This window comes from Cervus canadensis, chromosome 1 (assembly GCF_019320065.1).
Source record: "Cervus canadensis isolate Bull #8, Minnesota chromosome 1, ASM1932006v1, whole genome shotgun sequence".
Lineage (NCBI taxonomy): Eukaryota > Metazoa > Chordata > Mammalia > Artiodactyla > Cervidae > Cervus > Cervus canadensis.
In genome coordinates, this window is record NC_057386.1 from 23,298,332 (window position 1) to 23,324,992 (window position 26,661).

The following is a 26,661-nucleotide window of genomic DNA, read 5'->3' on the forward strand; positions in this document are numbered from 1 at the left end:
AATGTGAAGTCAAGTGGGCCTTAGGAAGCCCACTTGAATCACTAAGAACAAAGCTAGTGGAGGTGATGGAATTCCAGTTGAGCTATTTCAAATCCTAAAAGATGATGCTGTGAAAGTGTTGCACTCAATATGCGAGCAAATCTGGAAAACTCAGCGGTGGCCACAATACTGGAAAATGCCAGTTTTCATCCCAATCCCAAAGAAAGGCAACGCCAAAGAACGTTCAAACTAGCACACAATTACACACATCTCACACACTAGCAAAGTAATGCTCAAAATTATCCAAGACAGGTTTCAACAGTACATGAACCGTGAACTTCCAGATGTTCAAGCTGGATTTAGAAAAGGCAGAGGGACCAGAGATCAAATTGCTAACTGGATCATCAAAGAAGCAAGAGAATTCCAGAAAAACATCTACTTCTGCTTTATTGACTACACCAAAGCCTTTGACTGTGTGGATCACAACAAACTGGAAAATTCTTAAAGAGATGGGAATACCAGACCACCTGTCCTGCCTCCTGAGAAATCTGTATGCAGGTCAAGAAGCAACAATTAGAACTGTACATGGAACAACAGACTGGTTCAAAATCGGGGAAGGAGTACATCAAGGCTGTATATTGTCACACTGCTTATTTAACTTACATGCAGGATACATCATGCAAAATGCCAGGCTGGATGAAGCACAAGCTGGAATCAAGATGGCCGGGAGAAATATCAATAACCTCAGATATGCAGATGACACCACCCTTATGGCAGAAAGTGAAGAAGAACTAAAGAGCCTCTTGATGAAAGTAAAAGAGGAGAGTGAAAGTTGCCTTAAAACTCAATATTCAGAAAACTAAGATCATGGCATCTGGTCCCATCACTTCATGGCAAATAGATGGGGAAACAATGGAAACAGTGACAGACTTTATTTTTTTGGGCTCCAAAATCACTTCAGATGGTGACTGCAGCCATGAAATTAAAAAACACTTGCTCCTTGGAAGAAAAACTACAACCAACCAACATAGCATATTAAAAAGCAGAGACATTACTTTACCAACAAAGATCCATCTAGTCAAAGCTATGGTTTTTCCAGTAGTCATGTATGGATGTGAGAGGTGGACTTTAAAGAAAGCTGAGCGCCAAAGAATTGATGCTTTTGAACTGTGGTGTTGGAGAAGACTTTTGAGAGTCCCTTGGAGTACATGGGGATCCAACCAGTCCATCCTAAAGGAGATCAGTCCTGGGTATTCATTGGAAGGACTGATGCCGAAGGTGAAACTCCAATACTTTGGTCACCTGATTTGAAGAACTGACTCATTGGAAAAGACCCTGATGCTGGGAAAGATTGAAGGCGGGAGGAGAAGGGGACAACAGAGGATGAGATGGTTGGATGGCATCACTGACGCGATAGACATGAGTTTGAGTAAACTCTGGGAGTTGATGTTGAACAGGAAAACCTGGTGTGCTGGGGTCCTTGGGGTTGCAAAGAGTCGGACACGACTGAGCGACTGAATTGAACTGACTGATGAATACAAAAACTTTTCTAGTATGCTTGATAAAGGCTTGAGAAAGAACATAAAAAAAAAAGAGATGGAGAAATTAGAAAGCATAAACTAAATTAAATGGGAACACTGAATATGAAATAGAAAAAGTGAAACTAGATAAAAGTAAAACATCATCATATAGTCTAATTGTTTTTAAACATAGCTGTTCATTAGAAACACATCTGGAGCTTTGAAGAAAAAAAAGCAATACCTGGGCATTTCTATTTTTCAAAAAATTCCAAGATAATTCTGATATGCATCTGAATTTTAAAAAGTGATTGCAGGTTTTTCTATTAAATAGTAGTTTTAGTGATTTAGAATTCTATCATTTTCTGTTGGCCAGTCATGATACAGTGCTATTAAGTGAATAATAGTTACATAATTACAATAGTAAAAGATGCTTATCAACTTTCACAATCAATAGTCAGGCAAAAAATAAAAGATAATTACAGTTGCAAGCCATAATGGAAACATGATTAACCTAACAATATAAAATAGTTACATACAATTTGGGGGGTTAAGTAAAGTGGTGTTGTAAGTGCAAGGGCATCCATGTACATATTTTCATCCACCCAGCCAGTCTATGTCTTTTGGCTGGTGCATTTAATCCATTTACACTTAAGGTAATTATAGGTATGGTCCTCTGGGTGGAGAAGGAAATGGCAACCCACTCCAGTATTCTTGCCTAGAGAATCCAAGGGATGGGGGTGCCTGGTGGGCTGCCGTCTATGGGGTCACATGGAGTCAGACACGACTGAAGTGACTTAGCAGCAGCAGCAGCCTGGTCCTCTGGGTGTCACTAGGGGTAAAGAACCCGCCTACCAATGCAGGAGATGTAAGAGACGTGTGTTTGATCCCTGGGTCAGGAAGATCCCCTGGAGGAGGACATGGCAACCCACTCCAGTATTCTTGCTTGAAGAATCCCATGGACAGAGGAGGCTGGTGGGTCGCAAAGAGTCGTACTCTTGTACTGAAGTGACTTAGCATGCACATTATCATTTTGGTAATTGTTTGGGTTTGTTTTGTGTTGGTCTTTTCCTTCTCTTGTGTTTCCTGCCTAGAGAAGTTCCTTTATTATTTGTTGTAAAGCTGATTTGGTGATGCTGAATTCCCTTAACTTTTGCTTGTCTGGAAAGTTTTCCTTGCTGAGTGGCGTATTCTTGGTTGTAGGTTCTTCCCTTTCAACACTTTAAATAATCTTGCTATTCCCTCTGGCTTGTAGTGTTTCTGTTGAGAAATCAGTTGATAACTTACAGGAGTTTCTTTTTATTTGTTGTTTTTCCCTTGTTGCTTTTAGTGTTTTATCTTTGTCTTTGATTTTTGTCAGTTTGATTACTATATATCTCAGTGTGTTCCTCCTTGGGTTTATCCTGCCTGGGACTCTCTGTGCCTCCTGGATTTGGTTGACTATTTCCTTTCCCATGTTAAGAAAGTTTTCAGCTATTATCTCTTCAAATATTTTCTCAGGTCCTTTCTCTCTCTCTTTTCCTTCTGGAACCCCTGTAATGCGAATGTTGGTGCCTTTAATGTTGTCCCAGAGGTCTCTTAGGCTGTCTTCATTTTTTTTTTTATTCTTTTTTCTATATTCTGTTCTTCAGTAGTGATTCGCACCATCCTTTCCTTCAGATCACTTAACTGTTCTGCCTCATTTATTCTGCTGTTGATTCCTTCTAATATATTGTTCATCTCTGTTTGTTTTTTAGTTCTTCTGAGTGTTAGTCATTCAGTCATGTCCCACCCTTTGCAACCCCACCCCATGGACTATAGTCCATGCGACCACATGGGCTGTAGCCCACCATGCTCCTCTGTGAAATTCTCCAGGCAAGAATATTGGAGTGGATAGCCATTCCCTTCTCCAGAGAATCTTCCCAACCCAATGGATTAAATTTTCGTCTTTTGCGTTGCAGACAGATTCTTTACTGTCTGAACTACCAGGGAACCATTTTCTAGGTCTTTGATAAAAATTTCTTGTATCTTCTCCATTCTGTTTCCAAGATCCTGGATCATCCTCACTATCATTCTGAATTCTTTTTCTGGAAGGTTGCCTATCTCCACTTATTTAGTTGTTTTTCTGGGGTCTTATCTTGTCCCTTCATCTGTGACATAACTCTCTACTTTTTCATCTTGATTAACTTTCTGTGGTGTGATTTTCATTCTAACTGCTGTGAGATTGTGGTTCTTCTCACTTCTTCTGTCTGCCCTTTGGTGAATGTGTAAGTTTCCTGATGGGAGGGACTATGTGGGGGAAACTGTGTCTTGTTCTGGTGGGTAGGGCCTTGCTCAGTAAAGCTTTAATCCAATTACCTCTTGATGGGTGAAGTTGATTCCTCCCTGTAAGTTTTTTGGTTTGAGGCCACCCAGCCCTGGGGTCTCTGGGCTCTGTGGTAGGGTTAATGGCGAACTCCAAGAGGACTTAAGCCATGGACCAGCTTTCAGGACTGCTGCTGCCAGGGTCCCATCCCTGTGGTGAATCACTGCCAACCTGCCTCCACAGGAGGCCCTCCAACACTAGCAAATAGGTCTGGTTCAGTCTCCTGTGGGGTCACACTGTTCCTTTCCCTTGGGTCTTGGTGCACATAGATTTTGTTTGTGCCCTCCAAGAGTTGAGCCTCTGTTTCCCCTAGTCCTGTAGAAGTCCTGTAATCAAATGTCACTGTCCTTCAAAGTCAGATTCCCTGGAAATTTCCAAATTCCCTTTGCTGGATCCCTAGGCTAGGAAGCCTTACATGGGGCTCAGAACCTTCACAACAGTGGGAGAATTTCTTTGATATTATTGTTCTCCAGTTTGTGGGTCACCCACTTGGCAAGTATGGGATTTGATTTTACCATGATTGTGACCCTGCTACCTTCTTGTTGTGGCTTCTTCTTTGTCTTTGGATGTGGGGTATCTTTTTTGGTGGGTCCAGAGTCCTCCTGTCCATGGTTGTTCAACAACTAGTTGCAATTTTGTTGCTTTTTTTATAGGAGATGAGTGCACGTCCTTCTACTGGACTATATTGAACCAGAAGCCAGAAGCAACCAGAAGCCAGAAGCGCAGTCTTAACCACTGGACCACCAGAGAAGTCCTAATACCCCCATGTTTTTAAATTGATGTTTCACGTGTGAATAATAATAACAAAAGTTACTTTGTGCCAAGCATCTTAAAATTCTTCAACTCTATGAAGTGAGTACTTTTTAATCTTTTTACAGACAAGAAACTGAGCATCAGAGAGAGAGGAACTAACTTGCCAAGTCACAGACCTAGAGAGTGATTTGAATCTAGGTGTGTTTGACTCTAGTCTGCTAAAACATGACTAGATCAAGGGGAGAGGGGGGCATTAGCAAAGATAACCTAAACTAAGTGGGAAGGAGAGACAGCCTTGCCTTCTGTGGATGCAGGGCAGTGAGAGAAGGCAGCACACCAAGGTGGAAAAGTCTTGAAACACAGAAAGAAAGAGGTATTGACTTTTGGACAAACTGAGTTCTCCCACTTTGCTTTACCTTCCCTGCCATCTCCCTAGTGTGAAATCTGGAATCCTGCAAGAGGGATTTCATGTTCATTCCTCTTCATCTCAATATAATTCTCACCATCATCAGTGTGATTGGAGATACAAATAGATCTTCTCTGACTTCCCCCTGCTCAGACTCCTTCAAGGACCTGCGCTTACACTAAGGATAAAATCCCAAAGCTTTAATGTGGCCTTTGAGGCCCTGCTTCTGCCTACCTGCCCAGTCTCCATTTATTCTCTTCTCTCCACCCCGTTGCCCATTTTGCCATATGACAATACTACCGGCTAATATTTACTGTCTCTCTTCACCTTTTGGCCTTTTTATCCTTCAGATCTCACTCAGCTTAGGGTTTCCCTGGTGGTTCAGTGGTAAAGAATCCACCTGTCAATGCATGAAACATGGGTTCATTCCCTAGTCTGGGAAGATCCCACATGCTGTGAAGCAGCTGAGCACATGTGCCATAACTACTGAGCCTGTGCTCCAGGGCCAGGAGCCATAGCGACTGAGCCCACAGGCCACAGCCACTGAAGCCCGTGCACCCCAGAGGCTGTGCTCCGCAACCAAAGAAGCCACCGCGATGAGTAGCCCCCACACACAGCCACTAGAGAAAAGCCCACCCAGCAAGGAAGACCCAGGACAGCCAAAAAGAAATAAATATTTTAAAAAATCTCATTCAGCTTAAACGTCATTTTCTCAGAGAGACCCTCCTGATTGCCTACTCCATCTATGAGGCTTCTCTGTTGCATGCAGAATCTTTAGTTGTGGGATCTAGTTCCTTGACTAGGGAGCAAACCTGGGCCCCCTGCTTTGGGAGTGCACAGTCTTAGCCCCTGGACCACCAGGGAAGTCCCTGTTTGTATATTTAAAGATTAAGGTATGTCTCCATCACTAGACTGTAAACCCCTTGGGGACAATGTGTATACTTGCTATATACCCAGTGTTAAGCATAATCCCTGCCCATGTTAATTTTCCAGTAAGTGTTCATGGAAACAACAAATGAATTAACAGATAGGTAAGAGCCATACCTCCTTTTCACTGAGTAGTGTACACACAGAGACAGACATCCAGTTAGTCATCAGTAGACACACGTGAGTAAGTTTTGACAATGAGCACAAACATTTATTTCAGCTTAAACTTCGTTTGGTTTCTTTGGAGTATCTTGGAGTGGAACTGAAGCAGGAGCTGAGTAAATGAAGGGCAGAGTCCAGTTCTGAGCTTGGGTTTGGTCAGAGTCACTGAAACCTGTGCAGAGTGGAGAGGGGAGGGGAATATCAGCTTAGAGTCAGCAAAGTAAGTGTATTCTGGCACCCAGCCATAGTTCAACTCCTCCTACCTCCAAATTGCTTTTCTAATGGTAATTATTCCAAAAAGTGCAGAGACTGTTACCCACTTTACCAAGGAGATTTTCTCATACTCTTTTCTCCATTGTTCTGGCCACATAGGGTCCTTCTAACCCTCTTACAGGAAGCCATTCCAGATTTGTTCCCTCAATCCCTCAACTTCCCATCACAGAAGTCTGAATTTGTTTTGGTTTCTGCACCTTGGTGTCTGCATCTTAAATGAATGTCCTGTCTCACTGTTCGAGTGTCTGGATCCCTCCATGGTTTTGAGCCATCCCTTACTTCTAAGACATGATGTCAATAAATTGAAAGACTTCCTAGATGAGGAGGAGGATTTGAGGATTACTGAGACCAGCTGGAGCTACAGAGAAGGGCAACGTTCCTCCAACTCTAGGGGTTTCATCACTGAGAAGTTGCCATGGCACAAGAGTACTGAGGGAAAGCTGAGGATGGTATGGTTTTGGGTGGGTAGGGCAGGTGAAAGCAGCATCTCACCTGGAGGAAACTGAGGAAGAAGTGAAAATGGTACTAACATCTGTCAACATTGAAAGTGAAGTCGCTCAGTTGTGTCCGACTCTTTGCAACTGTAGCCCACCAGGCTCCTCCACCCATGGAATTTTCTAGGCAAGAGTACTGGAGTGGGTTCCATTTCCTTCTCCAGGGGATCTTCCCAACCCAGGGATCGAACCTGGGTCTCCCACATTTCGCGCAGACGCTTTACCGTCTGAGCCACCAGGGAATCCACTCTTAATATTCTGCAGATGTTGCTCTCAGCCTTTTCCTAGCATTATCTTATTGAAACCCCACCAAATCCTATGAAGTGGTTTAAATAACCCTGACTTTCACAAAAATGCCAAGTTTCAGAGAGTGTAAGTAATTTGTCAGCCTGTGTTGGGGTGAAGATCTGAACCCACGTCTGACTCCAGAGCGAGAGCTCGCAACCAATATGCAAGATGCCCAAAGCTGCCAAACTCCCACCTGAGCCTGCAGAGCTCCATCTGATCCACCATCCAGGCCAGCAGCTCTCGAATCAGTAAAAGCTTTAGCAAATCTTCATCACTGGGGTTCTTGGGTAGGGAGCTACAAAGGAGAAAGCCTCTGGCAGGCCCCTTAAGCCCAGGCCCCACCCAGAGAGAGTAAATACAGGGGCTGGGACTCGCTGTGGTGGGACAAGGTGGGGCAGGGGTGGGGATGTGCAAGTCAACACAGCTGCCTCTCAGTTGTCTCAGCTTTCAAAGCTCCGCCCAGATCTGTGGCCAGGGAATATAGGCTCTTCCATACAAGCAAAGACAAACAATTCTGGTGGGAGACATCCAACCTACCCACCTCTACAAGTTTCCCAGAGTGTATTCCAACCCCCCCAGAGATTACTTTGGGAATGTTCACTGTTTAGAATAATCTGTGTCAATTCCTTAGCTTCCTACAGAGACAGGGTAACTGATTTCAGGGTTACCCTTGGGAGGGTCCTTGTTCCATAAAAGCTTTCCTGAAGCTTAGCAGACAAAAGGGGAGAAGCCAGTTTCTGAGGTCCCTATCGAGCCTCTCCTGGACTTGGTGACTGCACGTTAAGTCATCAGTCTTAGAAACTCTAGCCCCAAATCCCCTCCCAGGACCCCCACCCCCATTCCTCCTGGGCTCTTCCCTTAGGCTTGGGCTGATCTCCAGGAGCTCCGTGAGGACCCCTCTTTGAATTCTGGGTAGAAGAGGATGCTTATCTGGGGCCTAGCCCTGCTCTGGAGTCCGGGAAAGGGAACAATGAGGTGGGAGTGAGTCGAAGGCCCCACCCCCACCCCTTCCCCTTCGGGCCGACTCACCCCTGCTCCTCCTTTGCCTCCTCCTTCCTGTTAGACTGATGGGCCAGCTCTAGGGCCCCTGCCTCCCTCTGGGTGATGTTGTGTTTCCAGCTGGTAAAAGAAAGATTAGGGAATAGGTGAAGCCAGGGGCGATTCCAGATATTCTCCAGTCCAAAGAAGCTCCAACCATTTGGTACCTCAACCCAAAGAGCAGAGGGCACCTCTTTCTTCAGTCAACCTCCCAACTGCTTGTCTCCAGCTGCCAGTGAAAAGCTTTTCAAAAGCTACCATGCAGGTCAAACAGCAAAGGCAGGGAAAGAGACTTTGCAAAGAGAAAACCGATGAGATCAGCTCATCTTATTTCCAAAGTCTGAAGCTGCCACCACCGAATAGTCATCAGCAGCAGTTCAGCTTCCCTGCCTTCATCCCCAGCCCCCTGGGGATCCTTTCTGAGCCCAATACACCTTCCCTGACCCCTCCCCTTAGAAGAAAAGGATTAGAAAATTGCCCACGTCCTGCCCTCAGGCCATACTGCTGCCTGGGCCAGGAGCCCAGGCAGGACTGCCATGCAATTCAGCTCCCGATCAGCACCTAAGTGAAAGGCCCCCTGGACTCGTGCATCACACGGGGCACAGGGAGCAGGGGGTGGGGAGTGCACACGACTCACTCGCTCTTCTTCCCCTTCTGTGCCAGTAGCCAGTTCACAAAGTCTTGTTGGCGGATCTTGTCCATGGCGATACTGTAGTCACTGATGAAGGTGCCCTCAGCATACCTGGTTGCTCGAGGCTGGGAGTCACTGGCCTTAGAGTGGAACCTGAGGGGCAGGAAGGGGCGAGAGAGGGAAACCGGAGTGCCATAGAAGGAGCAGAGAGTGCAAAGATAAATGATTGTCACCACCAGGTAACATTTGAAAAGGAAGCAGACCATTTCTTGGGAGTCAGTTTTTATGGAGTCACCGTCTTGTCCATGCATCAAGCCTCTGGGACTTTATCCTCAACTCAAGAGCCCACTTCCTGCATCCTCAGTATGTGAGGCTCTGGCTTCTGGGCAAAGATCAGGGGTTCCCCTCATCCCCAAGGTCTGAATCACAGTTCCCTCCTTCACTCCTTCTGTCCTGGTGCCGCCCAATTCAGTTATTTGGTTCTCAGATTCCTAATAATGGGCTTCCCTGGTGGCTCAGATGGTAAAACGTCTGCCTGAAATGCACGAGACCTGGGTTCAATCCCTGGGTCAGGAAGATCCCCTGAGGAAGGAGATGGCAACCCACTCCAGTACTCTTGCCTGGAGAATTCCATGGACGAAGGAGCCTGGTAGGCTACAGTCCATGGGGTCACAAAGAGTTGGACACAACTGAGCAACTTCACTTTCGCTTTTCCTAATGATAGTGAGCTCTTATAAAACAGGACTTCATATGAGTCAGGTCCTCTACAAGTCCTTTCATACATAAATTCATTATGTAGGAGGTAGACATACATGTCTTTGGTGAGTGATGAAACCACAACGCAGAGATTAATTTAGCACACAGCATAAGCGTGACCAGGGCTTACCCTCAGCTAGTCTGGGTCCAGGTCTACAGTCTTTAACTTCTACACGATGTTGTCTCTCCTTGTACGTGTCTGACAGTCGTGCCTCAAAGTTACACAGCCAAATTGATAGGGCCATATGGTTTGTCCTTGCATCTGAGAAGGCCTGACTCTACTCAGACATGTCTCTCTTGATCTCCCCAACACACAGAGTCCCCTACTAAGTGTGTGCGTGTTCAGTCGCTAAGTCCTGTCTGACTGTTTGCAACCCCATGGACTGCAGCACACCAGGCTTCCCCGCCCTTCACTATACTTCCCCCTATTATATTCACTCATAACCTTCTCTGCCTCTCCTCACAGCACTCATGACAGTTTGAAGTTTGCTTAGATGGGTCTCTGTCTTTCCCTTGGATCTATATGCGCCATGAGGACAGGTGGTATTTGTGGACCACTCTTCATGTGTATCCCTTGTGCCGAGCACACAGGAAGCTTCCTATAAAATCTGATCAAAGGCACAAATAAATGAGCAGTTAAGGCTTTCATCAGGCAGATACTATCATCTACTTCAGACACTTCACTGCTGAGAAGTCCTTCCAGAGATTTAACTGCAATCTCTCCAGCTGCAACAGTAGCTGGTAAAAAATACTCCCTGGTTCTAGCCTCTCTCTGCACTCTGATTACTGTAAGGCTTTCCCTTGAGCATCTTTCTTCTTGACCTGGGATATCTCCCTTTCTTACCTGTCTCTTGAAAACCAGAACCCAATCATCCCCCCAGCCCCCACACCTGACCCCTCCTTCTCACCCCAGCTTGGATTGGTCCTCTTCTTTCTCCCCCAGCACCACCGCCAGGAGCAGAGACACCACAAGCAGGGAGAAGGTCTTCATGGCCAACATCTTCCAAGGGTTCTTTCCTGAGATAAGAGAGAAAAGGACAAGGGTGAGAGGAAGCCCTGTGCTGAAGGAGCAGCCAGTTTGGTGGTGCGCTTAGGAGACCTGGAGCCTGGAATCTGGAAGCTGGGGGCCAGGCCTTGGGAGTTGGAGCTTTTCTAAGACACTGGAGAAACACCTTGGGGATGGTGAGGGGTGCTGGCATTAAGTTAGAAGGGACATTAGAAGGCGTGTGGAACCTGGCCAAGGGTGAACCAGTTTTGGGGGTTTTAGGAGGAGTCTAAACAGGGAGGAAGGAGGGCAGTGGGGGGCGATCCTGGCAGGAGAACGCAGCGAAGGCTTGTATGTCTGGATGGCCCCCTTTCCTGGCCCCCATGGCTAGACATCGTGGGCATGTGAACTGGTAAGGTTCTCACCTCCAGAGTCTCCAGCTGGCCTTCAGGCTCTCAAGTTGGCTGTCACCTAAATCATCGCAGCCCTCATGCCCAAAGTGAAAACCGCAAATAGGAGCCCCCTCCGCTTCTCAGACTTCACTGTCCCCACTCAGGGGTGTCTGATGCTTCTGCCAAGGGCGAGCCCCATTTCCGCAGGGCAACTTCAGCAGAACTTTGCTTCCAAGCCCTGAGCACCAAAGCTAGCTCTAGAGATGTGTGGGCTGCAAGACCCTGCCTTCCTACCTTGTCACCTGGGTGTTAAATTAACCCTTAGCACCATCTTCTTATTACTTGTATAGAAGAAAAGTGCTAGGGTGCTGAACACCTCAGGGGTGCCGAGACCCACCCCCCTCCAGCATCTCGTCCATTGCCACCCCTTCCCAGCTGCTCTCTTACCAGGCTTCCTTTCCAGCTCGCCCAGAAGGACAGAGCAGGGGTCTTCTCCTCCTTCTTCCTGGCCCTTCAGAGCCTGTCTCAGGAAAGTTTGCCCTGGCTCCTTTATATTCAGGAATCACTGATCTGCTGATTAGCCTAAAAGCATCTTATCTCAAGAAATTAAGCCCACAGCTCCCGCCACATTAAGTCCATTTTACACATAATAAAGTTGTCCTTTCCACTTGGACTGTGCTAATTGGTGATTAACATTTGGGAATCTCCATCTGCTGTCTGGGCTTGACCTGTGGGCAGGGTATCTTAAGTGCCCCTTTTCTTCTCCCCTTCCCCTTCTGGGCCCCAGTATCCCCCCACTTCTTTATAGGTGTCCTCGCTTAGAAAGGATGCCCCTGGTGAGGGCAGGGGCAGGTAGGGTGGCACTAACTGGAGTGGGGTCTCTCTCACCGGCCTCAGGCTACTCCTGGCTTGGAGGGCGTGGGGCCGCAGTGGCCTAAGCCTTTGTCAGCGTGGCAGTGTCTCCATCTAGATGTCTAGGAGGGGGTCCAGCTGGCTGGGGAAAGGGCCGAGAGTGACAGGCAGAGGGTTAAGGGAACATGAATGATGGGGGTTTCCTAGTGAGAGCTGCAAACTGAGAACTTCCACTCGAGCTACCTTCCTGCTGAGGGGCAGGCGGAATGGGGAAAAGAGGCTCATGGACACCGTGGGGACACAGAGCAAGGCAGGCCAGCTACAACTCAATTCTAACCTGAGAGATTTATGAACCCCAAGTCTCTCTGCTCAAATGCTCTGCTCTCCTGTAAGAGAGAAGTATATGCCCCTGTCTTTGCTATGGGAGTGGGGCCCCTGAGGCCCTGCTCTCCTCCATCAGACCCCGGGCTCTAAGTTCAGCACTGAGAACCAGGCTGTGTGCCCCATCGCACGGAGGCTTCCTCAGGCTAAGGGTGGTATCTGATCCCGGGACTGGAGACTTGTTGAGAGGCACCCTTTTCTTTCTCCAAGCACCTAGTGCATGGCTCTCGGTCCAGAAGGGACAGGGCACAGCCTGCACGTTTGGCCGACCCCCAAGGCCTCCTTCCCCAACTGTCCCTTCTCCACTCGCTGTGGGTACTTTGAACCCTAAACAGCCCTGCTAGCTGCAGGGCCGAGTAAAGGCCACTTTCCTTTCCAGGTCAACTCCCCAGCCTGGGAACCGGTCCAGCATGAAATTAAGTGCTTGTGTGGGATGAGAGGTAACTGACTAGGACAGCTACTCACCTCTGCTTCCTAGAAACCTCGCCTACCCATTACCTATTTTCCACCATCTCAGAAAACTTCTCTCTGGGAAAGCTCTGCAAATTCCATCTCCTAGCTAGCAATAGGTAGAGATTAGACATCAGTTCAGATTTGGCCTCCAAAGAGAGTGTGGGGGCTGCTTGTGATCCTGCTTCCTGGTGAGCAACACAGAAAATGGGCTCAGAAGGGCTGATGTCCAAACCTGGGCCTCTGCTGGAGGCACAGTTTATCCAAAAAGGGTGGACATCATTCCCTGGGACCCTTATGTCTCATGTCCAACCGAGGTCAAGGAAGGTTCTGGAATGGGTCCCAGCAGTCCTGAGCCCCTGCCGGGTACTCTGGGGACTCGTATGGAGGAGTGGAGGTGGGGGATTGCTTGGAAGACCAGCTGTGCTTTTGGTCCCTACCTTACCCCCTCTTGGAACTGACCTTTATGTTACCCTCCCCCCTTTTTCTCTTTGATTGGGGCTCTCATGCCCAGCAGTGGACAGATTCGGGAGAAATGTAGCCTGGGTCCTGGGGAAGAAGATCAGAGAAGATGCCAGACTCCAAGGGGAGCCCTCAGGTCCCTCTCCTTGCCAGGCATATTGGGAGGCCAGAGAATGGGAAAGATGACATTGGGAAGTTTCTGGGGATCAGAAGGGCCTGCTGAACTTAATTGAAATAGTTCAGTAGGGAATTCCCTCCAGTGGCTAAGACTCCACACTCCCAATGCAGGGGGCTCAAGTTCAATCCCTGATTGGGGAACTGGATCCCACATGCCACAACTAAGAGTGTACATAGATCCCCCATGCCGAAACAGAGCTCCAGTGGAGTCAAATAAATAAAATAAACATTGAAAAAATAGTTTAGTAAACCCAACTGGCAACGCAGTCGGCCTGTCAATGCCATGATGGGCAGTGCCCCAGTGAGCAGAATCCAGAGCAGTGCAGTGCAGGAGTGGGGCTGGGGCGGGTAGGCTCAGGAGGGAGCAGAGAATTCTACTGTGGAGAATTTCTAGGATGTGAGGGATCAGAGAGGACACAGGGGATGGAGAGGCAGGAAGACATGCCCCACTTGTTGGGAGCCCAGACACAAAGGCTGATGGCCCAGACAAGTGGAGAAGGTCTGTGGATCTGGGGTATCTGAGGAATCAGGGAAGTCAAGGAGTCAGAGCGGGGAAGGGAGGGTGATGGCAGTTCTGTTGCAAAAGAACCCAGCATCCTGCTTCCCTGGCATCTCAATTGAGGCCCTGGGGGCTGGAGCAGCAAAAGAGCTTTGGGGGCTTCCTGGCTTTTCCAGCTCATGGAGGTGACTCACCCCTGCCCCCCACCGAGGCCTGCAGGGACACCACAGATGTTCCAGGCCTGGCTCCGAAGCCAAGCCAAGGTGACTCAGAGGGCTGGCTGCAGCTTCCCTGCCGTGGATTCTGTTCTAGAAATTCACTCAGTCTTCAAGCTTACCGACTGACTCAGGAAGCAGCCATCCCTCTTGGAGCTTCCTTACACCAGGTGGCAGATTTTATTCTCCTCCTGAAGAGGAGACAAGAGGTGACTGGAGCCCTGACAAACTCTGCTGAGTCATCCATCTGGTGTATCCTGATTGCTGGAAGGATTACCTCCAGCTTTCCCCTCCAGTCACATCGCAAACACAGGCGTAGTCCCAGACATTTTTCCCACTTAGCCTCCACTGCCATGCAGATTAAAATACTTTTCAGAAAGATCTTAAAGAAAGTATATACTACCTACAGCCTCTCTTGACCATCTGCTCTAGGGGATTGGCTTGGAAGTCCCCTCTGATGGCTCAGATAGCCTCTGCAATGCAGGAGGCTCAGGTTTGATCCCTGGGTCGGGAAGATTCCCTGGAGAAGGGAATGGCAACCCACTCCAGTATCCTTGCCTGGAGAATTCCATGGACAGAGGAGTGTGGTGAGCTACACAGTCCATGGGGGTGGAAAGAGTCAGACACGACTGAGTGACTAACACGCTCACTTTCTTTGCTCTAACTCCAGTCCTTCTTGCTGTTTTCAAAGGTTTGGGATTTTTTTGTCTGTTTTGGGGTGGGTTTCTTGTTTTGTTTTTGTTTTTGCCTGCTTTTGTTTGTTGAGAAAAGGGCTCAGTCCTTAGTAGTTGCAGGAGAAGAGCAGTGAGGAACTAGAATTGGGAGGGGGTGGCTACAGGTTCTCAGTTCCAGGGATGGAAAGAATTGGCCTTTAGGTAATAAAAGGCCAAAGAGCTGGCCCTCCCAGAGAGAACAGCCTTCCTGAGCCTCTCTCTCCTGGGTAGGAGCACATCCCAGTGAAAGAAAAAGAGGGGTAGGAAGTGAGGGCTTTCCCTTCCTTTTCCTTGCACGGGGAACATGAAGGATGAAGTGGTTTTCAGGGTCCCCAGTGAGTGCCCCCCATCCTCCCATCAACACAACACACACACTTTCCTGCAATGGGTATGAGGAGAGCCTTCTGCAACTTCAGAAAACATGAAGTTTTCATTAGATTAGGGAGTAGCCTGGTAGGATGGAGAGGGAGGAGTAGAAGGATTCAAGCTCCAGCTCCACCCTGTCACCACTCCTGGGGTTGTTTGTCTTTATTTCCTCGAAGGCTTTACTCACACAGAGCCTTAGCTTCATTGTCTCTAAATTGGGGACCAGAAAACAAAATCTGACTGCCTAGCTTATGGGAAGTGTGAAATACGTGTCTTAATTTGAGGGCTTCCTGCCAGTGTTGGCTGGTGGTTTTCTCTGGAATGACCTTATCTACCTCACTCTATCATGAGACTTAAATAAGATGAAATAATAAGTCCAGGTTGATTCAGTCCAGCATGCACAACATAGAAGATGCTGAAATTGCCAAGGAGGGCTGAGGGCTTTGGAGACAGGCCCACCTATAAGGGTGATTTGGAGTAATGTTTCTTCCTTGTGCTTTGGTTTTACCTTCTGGCAAAATGAGGAATGTAATAGTTCCTGCTTCAAAGCATTGGTTTGGAAAGCATTATACTTAGAAAAGGATTTGATTTAGGGCATACCTGAATGGCTTAGTGGTTTTCCCTATTTTCTTCAATTTAAGTCTGAATTTGGCAATAAGGAGTTCATGATCTCAGCCACAGTCAGCTCCTGGTCTTGTTTTTGCTGACTGTATAGAGCTTCTCCATCTTTGGCTGCAAAGAATACAATCAATCTGATTTCGCTGTTGACCATCTGGTGATGTCCATGTGTAGAGTCTTCTCTTGTGTTGTTGGAAGAGAGTGTTTGCTCTCACCAGTGCGTTCTCTTGGCAAAACTCTATTAGCCTTTGCCCTGCTTCATTCTGTACTCCAAGGCCAAATTTGCCTGTTACTCCAGGTGTTTCTTGACTTCCTACTTTTGCATTCCAGTCCCCTATAATGAAAAGGACATCTTTTTTGGGTGTTAGTTCTAAAAGGTCTTGTAGGTCTTCATAGAACTGTTCAACTTCAGTTTCTTCAGCGTTACTGGTTGGGGCATAGGCTTGGATTACCGTGATATTGAATGGTTTGCCTTGGAAAGGAACAGAGATCATTCTGTCATTTTTGGGATTGCATCCAAGTACTGCATTTCAGACTCTTTTGTTAACCATGATGGCTATTCCATTTCTTCTAAGGGATTCCTGCCCACAGTAATAGATATAATGGTCATCTGAGTTAAATTCCCCCATTCCAGTCCATTTTAGTTCGCTGATTCCTAGAATGTCGACATTCACTCTTGCCATCTCCTGTTTGACCACTTCCAATTTGCCTTGATTCATGGACCTAACATTCCAGGTTCCTATGCAACATTGCTCTATACAGCATCGGACCTTGCTTCTATCACCAGTCACATCCACAGCTGGGTACTGTTTTTGCTTTGGCTCCATCCCTTCATTCTTTCTGGAGTTATTTCTCCACTGATCTCCAGTAGCATATTGGGCACCTACTGACCTGGGGAGTTCCTCTTTCAGTATCCTATCATTTTGCCTTCTCATACTGTTCATGGGGTTCTCAAGGCAGGAATACTGAAGTGGTTTGCCATTCCCTTCACCAGTGGACCACATTCTGCCAGACCTCTCCACCATGACCCGGCCGTCTTGGGTGGCCCCACACAGCATGGCTTAGTTTCATTGAGTTAGACAAGGCTGTGGTCCTGTGATCAGATTGGCTAGTTTTCTGTGATTATGGTTTCAGCGTATCTGCCCTCTGATGCACTCTCGCAACACCTACCCTCTTACTTGGGTTTCTCTTACCTTGGACGTGGGGTATCTCTTCAGGGCTGCTCCAGCAAAGCGCAGCCACCGCTCCTTACCTTGGACGAGGTTGCCCCTCCTGACCTTGAACGTGTAGTAGCTCCTCTCAGCCCTCCTGCGCCCGCGCAGCCCCCGCTCCTCAGACATGGGGGTAGCTCCTCTCGGCCGCTCCTGCGCCATCGCAGCCTGGCGCTCTTGGTCGCCGCCCCTGACCTTAGGCGTGGGGTAGCTCCTCTCAGCCGCGCTTCTGCGCAGTCCCTCGCAGCCACCGCGCTTCTGGTACGTTCACGTGTACCATATCACTTCCAAGATTTTGCTTGGCCCAGTCTTCTATACCTTGCTTCTTTCAACGCTGTGAAACGTGTTCCTTCCATGAAGCGTTTTCAGGCACTTCAAATCTGTAAAATCTGCCTGTAAATCTCTGGCTTTTTTGTCTGCTTCTCAGTCACCTGCTTTGTTATGGATCCAACAAAGGTCCGTCTAGTCAAGGCTATGGTTTTTCCAGTGGTCATGTATGGATGTAGAGTTGGACTGTGAAGAAAGCTGAGTGCCGAAGAATTGTTGCTTTTGAACTGTGATGTTGGAAAAGACTCTTGAGAGTCCCTTGGACTGCAAGGAGATCCAACCAGTCCATCCTAAAGGAGATCAGTCCTGGTTGTTCATTGGAAGGATTGATGCTGAAGCTGAAACTTCAATATTTTGGCCACCTCATGCGAAGAGCTGACTCATTGGAAAAGACCCTGATGCTGGGAGGGATTGGGGGCAGGAGGAGAAGGGGACGACAGAGGATGAGATGGCTGGATGGCATCACTGACTCGATGGACATGAATTTGGGTAAACTCTGGGAGCTGATGATGGACAGGGAGGCCTGGCGTGCTGTGGTTCTTGAGGTCGCAAAGAGTCCAACATGACTGAGAAACTGAAATGACTGAACTGATACTTAGAAAATGCATTATGTTACATTATATCTTGATACATTAGGTATCTTATGCTGTTTATCAAAATACTCCAAATTTTATTAGTTTAAAGCAATGAACATTTATTTCTCACAATTTCTGAGGATCACCGATGTGGGAGAGACTTAGCTGGGTGGTTCTGGCTCAGGGTCTCTCATGTCGACTGAGTTGCAGTCTCAGAAGACTCATCTGGGGCCGAAGGCCACCTTCCAAGTTCACTCCGTGACTGTAGGCTGAAGGCTTTAATTCTTCATCATGTGGATGTCTTCACAAGGCTGCTCACTGTGTGGCTTCTTTCCCCAAGAGGCAGGGCATGCAGCTAAGATGAAAGCCCAAGTGTCTTAAAACCTAAACCTGAAAGCAATATACCACATACCATCAGGTCATCTGTGTGCTATTGGTCACAAGGACCTGCATTAGCACAACGTGGGAGGGACTCCACAAATCCTTGACTAGCAGGAGGCAGGGTCATTGGAGGCCACCTTAGAGACTGGCTATCTTATGCATACTGAAGCAGGCCTTCTTGTCTCTCCTTGCTAGTCTCTGGAACACAGCATTTAGTTGGGTGTACCTTTCCCTTTCTCCCTTGCTTTTCACTTCTCTTCTTTCCACAGCTATTTGTAAAGCCTCTTCAGACAGCCACTTGGCCTTCTTGCATTTCTTTTCTTTGGGATGGTTTTGTTCATTGCCTCCTATGTAATATTACGGACCTCTGTCCACAGTTCTTCAGGCACTCTGTTTACTAGATCTAATCCCTTGAATCTATTGGTCACCTCCAATGCATATTCATAGGGGATATTATTTAAGATGTACCTGACTGGCCTAGTGGTCTCCCCACTTTCTTTAGTTTAAGCCTGAATTTTGCTATGAGGAGCTGATGATCTGCGCCACAGTCAGCTATAGGTCTTGTTTTTGCTGACTGTGTACAGCTTCTCCATTTTTGGCTACAAAGAATGTAATCAATCTGATTTTGATATTGACCATTTGGTGATGTCCATGTGTAAAGTCATCTCTTATATTTTGAAAAAGGGTGTTTGCTGTCACCAGTGTGTTCTCTTGGCAGAATTCTGTTAGCCTTTGCCCTGCTTCATTTTGTACTCCAAGGCCAAACTTGCCTGTTACTCCAGGTATCTCTTGACTTCCTACTTTTGCATTCCAGTCCCCTATGATGAATTTGCTTTTCAGTCACTCAGTCATGTCCAACTCTTTGTGACCTATGGACTGCAACACTCCAGGCCTCCCTGTCCTCACCATCTCCTGGAGTTTACTCAAACTCATGACCATTGAGTTGGTAATGCCATCTAACCATCTCATCCTCTGTCATCCCCTTCTCCTGCCTTCAATCTTCCCCAGCATCAGAGTCTTTTCCAGTAAATCGTCTCTTCACCTCAGGTGGCCCAAGTATTGGAGCTTCAGTTTCAGCATCAGTCCTACCAATTAATATTCAGGGTTGATTTCCTTTAGGATTGACTGGTTTGATCTCCTTGCTATCCAAGGGACTCTCTAGAGTCTTCTCCAGCACCACAGTTCAAAGGCATCAATTCTTCGATGCTCAGCCTTTTTTATTGTCCAACTCTCACAGCCATACATGACTTCTGGAAAAACCATAGCTTCGATTATACGGACCTTTGTAGGCAAAGTAATGTCTCTGCTTTTTAATATGCTGTCTAGTTTTGTCATTGCTTTTCTTCCAAGGAGCAAGTGTCTTTTAATTTCACTGCTGCAGCCACCATCCACTGTGATTGTGGGGACCAAGAATAGGACACCTTTTTTGGTATTAGTTTTTGGAGCTCTTCTAGGTCTTCATAGAACTGATCAACTTCAGCTTCTTCGGCACTGGTGGTTGGGGCATAGACTTGAATTACTGTGATATTGAATGATTTGTCTTGGAAACGAACCAGGATCATTCTGTTGTTTTTAAGGTTGCAGCCAAGTACTGCATTTTGGACTCTTTGATTAATTACGAGGGCTACTCCATTTCTTTTATGTGATTCCTGCCCACAGTAGTAATTATAGTGGTCATCTGAATTAAATTCATCCATTCCCGTCCATTTTAGCTCACTGATTCCTAAGATGTTGATGTTTACACTTGCCATCTCCTGCTTGTAACTGAGGATGGTGACTGCATCCATGAAATTAGAAAACGATTGCTTCTTGGCAGGAAAGCTGTGACAAACCTAGACAGTGTGTTAAAAATCAAAGACATCACTTTGCTGACAAAGGTCTATATAGTCAAGGCTATGGTCTTTCCAGTAGTCGTGTTCTGATATGAGAACTGGACCATAAAGAAGGCAGAGCATCGAAGAATTGATGCTTTCAAACTGTGGTGCTGGAGAAGACTCTTGAGAGTCCCTTGGAAAGCAAGGGGATCAAATCAGTCAATCTTAAAGGAAATCAACCCTGAATACTCTTTGGAAGGACTGATGCTGAAGCTGAAGCTCCAGTACTTTGGCTACCTGATTCGAAAAGCTGACATGTTGGAAAAGACCCTGATGCTGGGAAAGACTGAGGGCAAGAGGGCAAAAGAGGATGAAATGGTTCGACGGCATCACCGATTCAATGGACATGAACTTGGGCAAACTCTGGGAGATGGTGAGGACAGGGAAGCCTGGCGTGCTGCAATCCATGAAGAAGTCAGATATAACTTGGTGACTGAACAACAAGAACATCATATGCATAGTCAGTACTAAAAAAATGTTGACCACCATTGTGGCTGTTATAGAAAATGCTAGATTCATTGTTTCTTTTCTATCATCATAAATTCTGGCTGTTTAATATCTCCTTATCCCTATCTCTCCACTTAACAGAGGACAGATAGCAGAATGAATTGCATTCCAAGAGGGTACTTGCTTGGGTAGGCAGCAAATCCTGCATGGGATGTATTTGCAATAAAAAGTGTTTTAACCTGGTTGTTTATCTGAAATTCAGATTTAACTGAGCATCCTGTGCTGTTACTTGCCAAATGTGGCAACCTGAACTTTCCTAAGATTTTTAAAATCCTAGTGCCTAAATGCCTCAGTGTTCCCAGAGACTCTGTGTGTCATTTGTCTGGAGATTTTTAAAACCTTCTGTTTTGAAATATGTTAAAACTTACAGGGAAGTTGTAAAAATAATATGGAGAACTCCAATATACGCACAGATTCACCAACATTCAACATTTTGCCACTTTTCTTCCATCACTCTATTATCTATCTTTTAAATTGAGAGTGCATTATGCACATTATGCACCTTTACCAGTTAATATTTTCAAGTATATTTCCTACAAACAATGATATTCACTTATCTAACCACAATAAGTACAATTATGGAATGTGAGATATTTAAAGTTGATATAAACATATATCAGTTATTAGAATTTTTTCCAGTTATCCTGCTAACGTCCTTTCAGATATTTCTCCTCCGTTCATAGATCCGGTCCAGGATTGTGTACTGTATTTCATTGTTATGTCTCTTTATTCTTTTAATCAGCTTCTCAGTCTTTGTTTCTTTAATGATACTGACATTTTTAAGAGTATAAATTATGTTATAGACTGTTTCCCCATTTGGTTTTGTCTGGTGTTTCTTCTTCTTTTTTTTTTTCTGATTTCTGATTAGAAAGTGAAGTCGCTCAGTCGTGTCTGACTCTTTGCGACCCCGTGGACTGTAGCCCATCAGGCTCCTCCGTCCATGGGATTCTCCAGGCTAGAATACTTGTCTGGTGTTTCTTCTAGACGAGATTTGGGATATATGTCCTGACCAGAACACTGGAAAATGAAAATGTATGAAAATGAAATGTGTGAAAAGTGAAAATGTTTTTCTCAAGGTATTGCACCTGGAGGAATAAGGTGTCTGCCTTCCCATGACTGATGATAATTTTGATCACCCGAAGTTGGATTTTCCCACTGTACAGTTCCTATTTTTCTCCTTATAACTAATAAGCAATGTACACGGAGACATTTTAGGACAATGCACATACCTGCTTCTTCATCAGAATTCCCCCACCCTCAGACTTATTGAACAACTTTTGATGATTCTTGCATGAACTTATCTCTACTATGATGATGGAAAACGGTTATTTTTCCAATTCACCACTCTTTCCTCAGTGTTGGCATTTTTTTTAACGGCATGGTTGAGGTATAACTGACACATACTTAACCGCACATATTTAAAGTGTACAATGCAGTGTTTTGACATGTGTCTCCTCCCATGAAATCATCACTCCACTTAAGGCAGAGAACATAACTGCTGTCTCCAAAAGTTTCCTTGAGCCCCTCTCTCTTATGACTTACCCCTCCCATCACCAATCTGCTTTCTGTCACTGTAGATTTGTTGGTATTTTCTTGAATTTTATAAGCATGGAATCACACAGTATGTATTCTTTTTGTCTGGCTTGTTTCATTTAGCATACTTGAGATTCAATCACATTGTGGCACAATGTCCATTCTTTTTTATTGCTATGTAATATTCTTCCATCATATGGATATATTAGTTTGTTTATCCATTTATCTGTTGGTGGACATTCAGATTATTTCCAGGTTTTGGCTATTACAAATAAAACTACTGTGAATACCTGTGGACAAGTCTTTGTATGGACATATACTCTTATTTGTATGGACATGTAAAAGAACAATACCTAGGATTGGGGTATATTTGGCTTTTTAAGAAACTGCCAAGATGTTTTTGAAGTGGTTGTAACATTTTGCATTTCTATAAGTTGTATGAAAGTTCTACCATTTTGCCAAAACTGAATTTGGTCAGTTTTAAATTTTAGTCATTTTAATAGATACATTATGATATCTCATTGTGATTTTAATTTGCATTTCTCTAATGGCTGATAATGTTAAGTAGCTTCTTTATGGGTTTATTTGCTATCTGTATATCTACTGTGATGAAAGTGAAGTTGCTCAGTCGTGTCCGACTCTTTGTGACCCCATGGACTAATGTAGCTCACCAGGCTCCTCCATCCATGGGATTCTCCAGGCAAGAATACTGGAATGGGTTGCCATTTCCTTCTCCAGGGGATCTTCCCGACCGAGGGATTGAACCCAGGTCTCTCGCATTGCAGGCAGACGCTTTAACCTCTGAGCCACCAGGGAAGTAATGTCTGCTCAAGTCTTTTGACTATTTGGGAGGAGGGGTGGTTGTTTGTTTCCTTGTTATTGAATTTTGAGAGTTCTTTGGATGCAAATCCTTTGTCAGATATATGATTTACAAAACTTTTCTCCCAGTCTATGATGTGTCTCTTTTTATTTTGCGTTTTTATTTTTCTCTTCCAGTTTAGAGGTATCATTGACATACAGCACTATATATCCAATCAGCACGATGATTGGACTTATACCTACATTGTGAAATTATTACCAGGGTGTTTAGCAGATATCTATGAAAATTTTAAAATGAGAAAAAACATTTTATTATGATGAGACTCTTAGGATTTACTCTCCAAACAACTTTCATATATAGCACACAGCGTCGTTGATTATAATATTCATGTTGTACATCATATTCCTAGTGCATATTTACCTTATAACTAGAAGTTTGTAACTTTTGACTGCCTTCACCCTCCCCTCCAATTCACCCTCCCCTCACCCACCATCTCTAGTACTAAAAATCTGACCTTTTTCTATGTTTGTTTGTTCAAAGTATGATTGACCTACAACACTATATTAGTTCCAGGTACACAACATAGTGTTTCTATAGGATAATTACCACTGTGACTTGTCTTTTCATTTTCTTAACAATATCTTTTGAGAAGCAGTTTTTTAAAATTTTGACAAAGGCCACTTTATCAATTAGGCTCTTTTGTGAATTTTGCTTTTAATGTCATACCAAAGCTTTGTCTAACCCAAGGTCACAAAGATTTTTCTCTTAGAAGTCTTATAGTTTTTGGTTTTTCAGTTAATTATATGACTTAAATGATTAGATTTAGGTATATGATTAAGTTAACTTTTGTATATAGGATGGGGTATGAAAGGATATTTATTTTTTGCATATGGATATTTAATTGTTCCAGCATCATTTGTTGAAAAGATTATCCTTTCCCCATTGAGTTTTCTTTACACATTTGTATGAAATACATTGTATGTATACATGGGCTGCATTGGGATTTTTAAAAGCTCCACTGATATAATGGCAAGTGCAAGGACTTATGTCTAAGCATACTTGGGTTAGACTCCTGGTCTATCTGTGGCATAGTTGACCTATAGAATAGAAACAATGATACACCAACCCCAGGGTGTTTACTACATTTTCCATTGTTCTTTCGGCATCTCTTTTTTCCTCTTCTGCTCTCCTCCCAAGCAAAGTACTGGAATTAGGAAAGTTGGTCCTGACTAATGTTTCTCAAATTCTAGAGTCCTCAGATGCAGGACTCTAAGAAGGAAGGAAAGAAGGTGGAATGGGTACAGTGTTATCCATGAGCTATTTTCAGCATGATTCAGTGGGTAAAGAATCTGCCTGCAATGCAGGAGACACAGGAGACATGGGTTCAAACCCTGGGTCGGGAAGATCCTCTGGAGGAGGAAATGGCAACCATTCCAGTATTCTTGCCTGAAAAATCCCAAGGACAGAGGAGCCTTGCGAACTACAATTCAAAAGGTTGCAAAGAGTCAGACATGACTGAGCGACTAAGCATGCATGCACACTAGACATCAAACACAAATTATTCTAGGCACAGCTGTATGGGTAAATTCCAATGCCAAGTCCCTCTGCTTTTGGTGGAAATAGTGTAACCTCTCGCCACTTGTGTAGAAGCTCTGCTTTGTTGTTGAGTCGCTCAGTTGTGTACCGCTCTTTACAAGCTTGTGGACTACAGCATGCCAGGCTTCCCTATCCTCCACCATCTTCTGGAGTTTGCTACAACTCGTCCACTGAGTTGATGATGCCATCCAACCATCTCATCCTCTGTTGCCCCCTTCTCCTCATGCCCTCAATCTTTCCCAGCATCAAGGCTTAGCCACTCATTTGTTACCACTTGATCAATGGAATTTTTTGATAAGGCAACATTTTGAAAAATGTCGGGCTTATATATGCAAGCATGTTCAGTCGTGTCTGACTCTTTGCAACCCTGTGGACTATAGCCCCCCCAGACTCCTCTGTCCATGGACTTCTCCAGGAAAGAAAACGAGTGGGTTGCCATTTCCTTCTCCTGGGGATCTTCCCAACCCAGGGATTGAAGCCATGTCTCTTGTGCCTCCTGCATTGCAGGCAGATTCTTTGCTGCTAAGCCACGGGGAATTTCTCAATTGATCAATGGAATTTTTTGATAGGCAAAAGTTTTCAGAATATTGGGCTTATAGGGAAATAATAAAGGAGATCTTAGGTGGTAAAAATAATGAAGCCACTCAGAGAAAGGAAACAACATGGATCCTGCCATGTGGTTTCCAATGTATTGAAGGACATGATCCCTCAGCATAAACTCCCAAGCTAATGAGCAAGAAATAAGCTTCACCCTACGGGTTTCCAGTGATGCAAATGAAATGCATCTGCAAGATCTAGGATAGACTGGGCAGGTGTGAATCTGGGTGCTTGCTTCCTATTATTCACCAGCTGGTCCTAAGTTGCAGCACAGACCATCTCAGTTTATTATGAATACACGTATAATTAATCAGACCTTTAGCTAAAGTCAAGCCACATCCATGATTTGGCTTGTAAAGATATTTTGGGATGATTAGTTTAAATATCCATTTTACTTTTTATTTTATTTTATTTTTTTATTATTTTTTTATTATTATTATTTTTTTTTCCATTTTACTTTTTAAAAAAAAAAAGTTTGTTATAAAAATGTAATAGACAGTTGGGAAACCCTGAAAAATATAGCAGAGTAAAGAGAGAGAGAAATGGACAGTGGGGGGAGAGAGAGAAACAGGGAGGGGGAACAGAAAGAAATTCACTGATAGTCTTAAAACCAAAGAGTTATTGTTAGTGGTGATAATATTGAAATGTATAGAAATATCAAATCACTGTGTTCTGCATCAGGAGCTAACATAGCGTTGTAGGTCATTACTTCAAACAAACAAACAAACAGAAACAGAGATCAGATTTGAGGTTACTAGAGATGGGGGCGGTGAGGGGAGGGAGAACTGGATGAAGGTGATCAAAAGTTACCAACTCCAAGTTATCAGATAAATAAGTAGTAGGAATGTAAAGAACAAAATGATTAACATAACACTTCTGTATGTTATATATGACAGTTATTAAGAGAGTAAATTCTGAGTTTTCATCACAAGGAAAAACTATTTATTTCTATTTCTTTAGTTTTGTATCTATATAAGATGATGAATGGTCACTAAACTTACTGTAATCATTTCATGATATACTTAAGTCAACTTATTACACTGTACACAAACTTATATAATGCTGTATATCAACTATAGCTTATTAAAACTGAAAGAAAAAACTATTGTTAACAATAGTTTTCCAAACTTTACTATTAATTTTATTATGAAACATTTATATTTAACAAAAATAATGCAAACTATACACATAGAATTTTAACAATAATAAAACAAATACTTGCAAAGCCATGACTCAGATTAAGAACTAGGACATCCATTCCCAATCTTTGAAGTATCGTATGAGTCTCCCGACATACTGTTTAGTTTTGCATATTTTTTGAACTTATATAAATGGAACCATAATGTATATATTACTCAGTCTCTGGTTTTTCTTTTTAAAATCAAATTATGAAATTCATCCATGACACACATTGCCGAAATTCGTTCATTGTCATTGCTCACTAGTATTCCATTGCATAACTATACCTGGTTTTACTTACCCATTCTCCTATCAGTGAACATTTGTAGGGTTTCTAGGTTTTGTTATTATAAACAATGCTGACGTAAATATTCTTGTACATG

At 44.6% G+C, this 26,661-nt stretch overlaps 1 protein-coding gene across 2 annotated transcripts; it reads right to left on the reverse strand.

Moving 5' to 3' along the window:
* Window positions 1–6,120: 6,120 nt before the first annotated feature.
* LOC122444822 (gastric inhibitory polypeptide) lies at window positions 6,121–11,439 on the reverse strand. 2 transcript variants are annotated; one of them, XM_043473603.1, is made up of 6 exons: window positions 11,414–11,439; window positions 10,477–10,585; window positions 8,819–8,965; window positions 8,173–8,262; window positions 7,337–7,438; window positions 6,121–6,260 (listed from the first exon to the last, which is right to left on the reverse strand). In XM_043473603.1, the coding sequence occupies exons 2-6, from the start codon at window positions 10,566–10,568 to the stop codon at window positions 6,251–6,253; spliced, it is 441 nt and encodes a 146-aa protein (XP_043329538.1). In that variant the 5' UTR covers window positions 10,569–10,585; window positions 11,414–11,439; the 3' UTR covers window positions 6,121–6,250. The 2 variants fall into 2 exon arrangements, with proteins under 2 accessions (XP_043329538.1, XP_043329451.1); XM_043473516.1 differs by having other exon boundaries at window positions 6,183–6,260; window positions 11,393–11,433.
* Between the last annotated feature and the right edge of the window lie 15,222 nt (window positions 11,440–26,661).